Source organism: Phalaenopsis equestris, unplaced genomic scaffold (assembly GCF_001263595.1).
Source record: "Phalaenopsis equestris unplaced genomic scaffold, ASM126359v1 Scaffold204757, whole genome shotgun sequence".
NCBI classification, from domain to species: Eukaryota; Viridiplantae; Streptophyta; class Magnoliopsida; order Asparagales; family Orchidaceae; genus Phalaenopsis; species Phalaenopsis equestris.
In genome coordinates this window covers 1-3,419 of record NW_018224292.1, presented here as the reverse complement: position 1 = coordinate 3,419, position 3,419 = coordinate 1, and the positions used below count along the sequence as shown (strand labels likewise).

At 33.5% G+C, this 3,419-nt stretch overlaps 1 protein-coding gene across 1 annotated transcript; it reads right to left on the bottom strand.

Moving 5' to 3' along the window:
• Nucleotides 1-304: 304 nt before the first annotated feature.
• Nucleotides 305-2,242, bottom strand: LOC110036294 (rhomboid-like protein 11, chloroplastic; the record flags this gene model as incomplete). The annotated part of the gene is made up of 5 exons (XM_020740701.1): nt 305-568; nt 1,568-1,630; nt 1,710-1,876; nt 1,953-1,993; nt 2,108-2,242. Coding segments are annotated over 5 exons (607 nt in total), but the record flags the coding sequence as incomplete, so codon positions are not given.
• Nucleotides 2,243-3,419: the final 1,177 nt, after the last annotated feature.

Here is a 3,419-nt window from a genome sequence, read left to right as displayed (position 1 = left end):
ATGTTTTTGACTTGAAACAAAACATATCTATATGTGAATATAAATCAATCTGTTTTAAAAATATTCAAAATATTTTTTTTAAATTTAAAAAATAAAAACATATCAAATAAATATATTTTTAAAACAAAATAGATCCCAAACACTCTTAAATTTCCTAAATAATGTGGAGGTGAGGAGCATTACCTTATAGGTGGAAGCAAAGTACAAACACAATGCCCTCCACAAAATGTCAAAAATACTTTCTCACATAGAAAACAATTACAAATGCAGAGAGAAAGTGGTTGGGGATTCACAGAACTTTAAAAAAGTTCTGATGACTTTACTTTTGTATTAGAATTATCAATTTGAAATCGCGCATTAAGAAAATTTAATGTGGTTTTTCTTTGTTTCCCTTTAATACATTGTTACCTTGACCGGAGGGATGAGAAGGAATTCGACTGATGAGGAGTATCAGCGTAACACCGATAAGGGCACCAGAGAGGTGGGCTATGTGATTCACATTCTGTAAAGAGTACCCTCGGCCGAGAGGACCTGTCAGCCTTGTGGATGCCTGTGCTGCTTCCATAACCTGGAAAAGATATGTCCAAGTTTTTAATTATTAATATGCTAGAGTCCTGAAAATCAATGCCAATCACATATCAAACGCAGAAAAAGAGAATTTTGAGGATAAGTGAAGGTTTGTTATTCGATGGTAAGTAAGAAAATCAATGGAGCACTGGTCAGTGAAAAAACTGTCATATTTATGAAGAGGCTAGCTTTACAAAAACATTTTGGTGGAGCCAACTTAGACTAGTAGTTGGGTGTTTATCTTCAACCATAACTTCTTGAGTTCAGGGTTAAGCACATAAACATATGTTAGCAGCCCAAACAAAAACATTAAACAGAATTAATATCAGATTTAGTGTTAACTTTCTTTCATTTGAGTGTCGAGAAAATATCAAAACAATCCCTCGCTCTATATAGGGGGTATTTTAGCCCAAGAGTCTATAAAAGTGGCAATTTAATCCCTGATTCTTTTAATGTTGGCTAAAATAATCCTCCTTGAGACATACTCCTATTAAGAAGCATGGGAACTAATTTGACACATTGACAGACTTTTGGACAAAAATGCCCTTAGTAAAGAGTCAGAGGACTATTTTGACATTTTACTTGTTAAATATTTTATTTAAATATAATAGTTCAATTTGTTCATATTTATGTGAATATCCATATTCCAAGAGAGCAGGCCTGTCATAAACCAGAAGCTGCTAATACTTACCTTTACAGTAGCAAGCATTGAGAAACTATTTTTTAAAAACCTTCCTGAAAATGATAACCTCGACAGACTTCAATTTGGTTTGTTAGTTTTCCAATCGATATACAGATTATAGTGAATGAATAGATTAATAATTTAAACCTTTGTGAAAGATAAAATTAATTTCTAGATCACAATGCAATCAAAATGGAATAAAATCTAACAAAAATATAAATACATTAAATTTTCGAAAATTAGAACAAAAATGGATATTTTATCGGATTCATGATAGAAAATACAAAGAATCTTCTAGTAAGTTAGTTGATCCATTACCTTATCAATAACAAATTGGCCAAGGATAAGAACTTCAAGAATTTTTCTCCAGTCCCATGACATCTGCAAAAATAATTATTGTGCTTTAATTCGCTCAGACAACCAATCATCTTAACCACACATTTTTTGGTAATTAACCTACCTTTACCAGGACACTAATTGCGAAAAGGCCAAAGACAGCACCTGATGCTCCAACAGATACCGCATTCCTCGAAAGGACAAACCATGAGACAAGATTGGCACCGGCACCGGTTAAGATGTAAGAAAGCCATAATGCCAAATTGCCCTCCTCCTCTTCAACTAGTTTCCCTATAAAATAAATAATTAACCAAAAAGAATGTAAATGAAGAATAAAACCTGATGAAGAACAAGAATTTGCTCTTACCAAATATATATAAGAAGAAGAGGTTGCTGGATAAGTGGTTCCTGTAAAGTTAAGGTGAAGTCAGTGCCTAAGAGAAATGAAGTTGACGCAAACTTCCAAGTAAGCAGATAAAGAAATGTTTTACATATAAACATTGAAAAGCTTGAAGGTTTTACCAGTTAAAGTGGCAAAATGCTGAGGTTATAAACTGGTACCAAGCTGGCCGGCTGTGGTACAGGTATAAGGACTTGATTTCTCTAATCTGAAAAGAGTGAACGAATATAGTCTGTAGATCATGTTCGTCTAAAAACCTCGTAGGACGTAGCAAGCATAGAACAAAAGAATTTCACAAAACGTTCCTGCTAACATGGAAGAATTAGTGGTATATCAAATGCACTAATCTTTGAAAATGTTTAAACAATCTCCAATTTGACATAGGATATAAATGTAAAATCAAAGGAATGAACATAACCTACAATTAAAATCCTATCAAAGAACTTATCCTCAACACAAGTCATTCATGTTTAGCAGCTATTAAGTTTAATAAAAATAAAATATATAAACTGTTAAGTTCAATAATGAGCGTCTGGTAAGACAGTTTAAAGTTCTACAAAATCGTCGTTTCACTGGCTACCTCAAAATATGCCAGCAAGATTTTAGAAGAATCTATTTCTCCAATGATCAAAGTCCTTCACCTCAACTCATACAAGGGACTAATTGAACTGGATGAACACATGATTAGTTTTAAGGACATGATGCCCTTTTAAGTGGTTTTGGATGCCAAAAAAAATTTTCATTCTTCTGGTTATTTAAATTCATTCCAGCCAATATTGTCTCATTCATTAAGTCCCATTAGCAACAAACCACTCACTTTTAAATTTATAGAAGTCTCATAAGAGCGATAAGATTCTTCTCTACCTAAGATACAATAAGTTGAGTTTTTCTCCGAGCACAATTTTCAATTCATAGGGGAAATGTTAGACGGCTTTAACCAAAATGCTCCAATTGCAAAAATTAGCCCTCATCTAAATGCTCTAAGATAGTCCCTTCAAGGATAGGACTATTAAAGAAGGCTAGGAAATATATAAATGTAGAGGAGTTTACAAATGGCTCCAAAGTACCATATTCCCTCATTAAAATTAGTTCCTATTGAATAGAAAGAGAATAAAAAAGTAATCGACAATTATGGTGACTTCAAAGGCCACCTAGAAGGAGAAAACCAGTTAGGACAAGTGACATTTAGGGTTTTTCCATTCCTTCATCATATGGATCAAGTTGAGTTTCACCCTCCTAAATCAATTATTACTAATTATGATTGAAAGGGCTTCTGTTTGAGCCATGCTTGAATAAGTAGAAGCAAACCACTAAAAAGAAGAGCAAGCTACGGGGAATCCCAGTCATTGGCATAAACACAATAATAGTTGGTAAAGCAAGTAGAAAGGTTGCTTGCTGCACGAACTTATGGTGTGATGAGTTCAATAAGGTTAA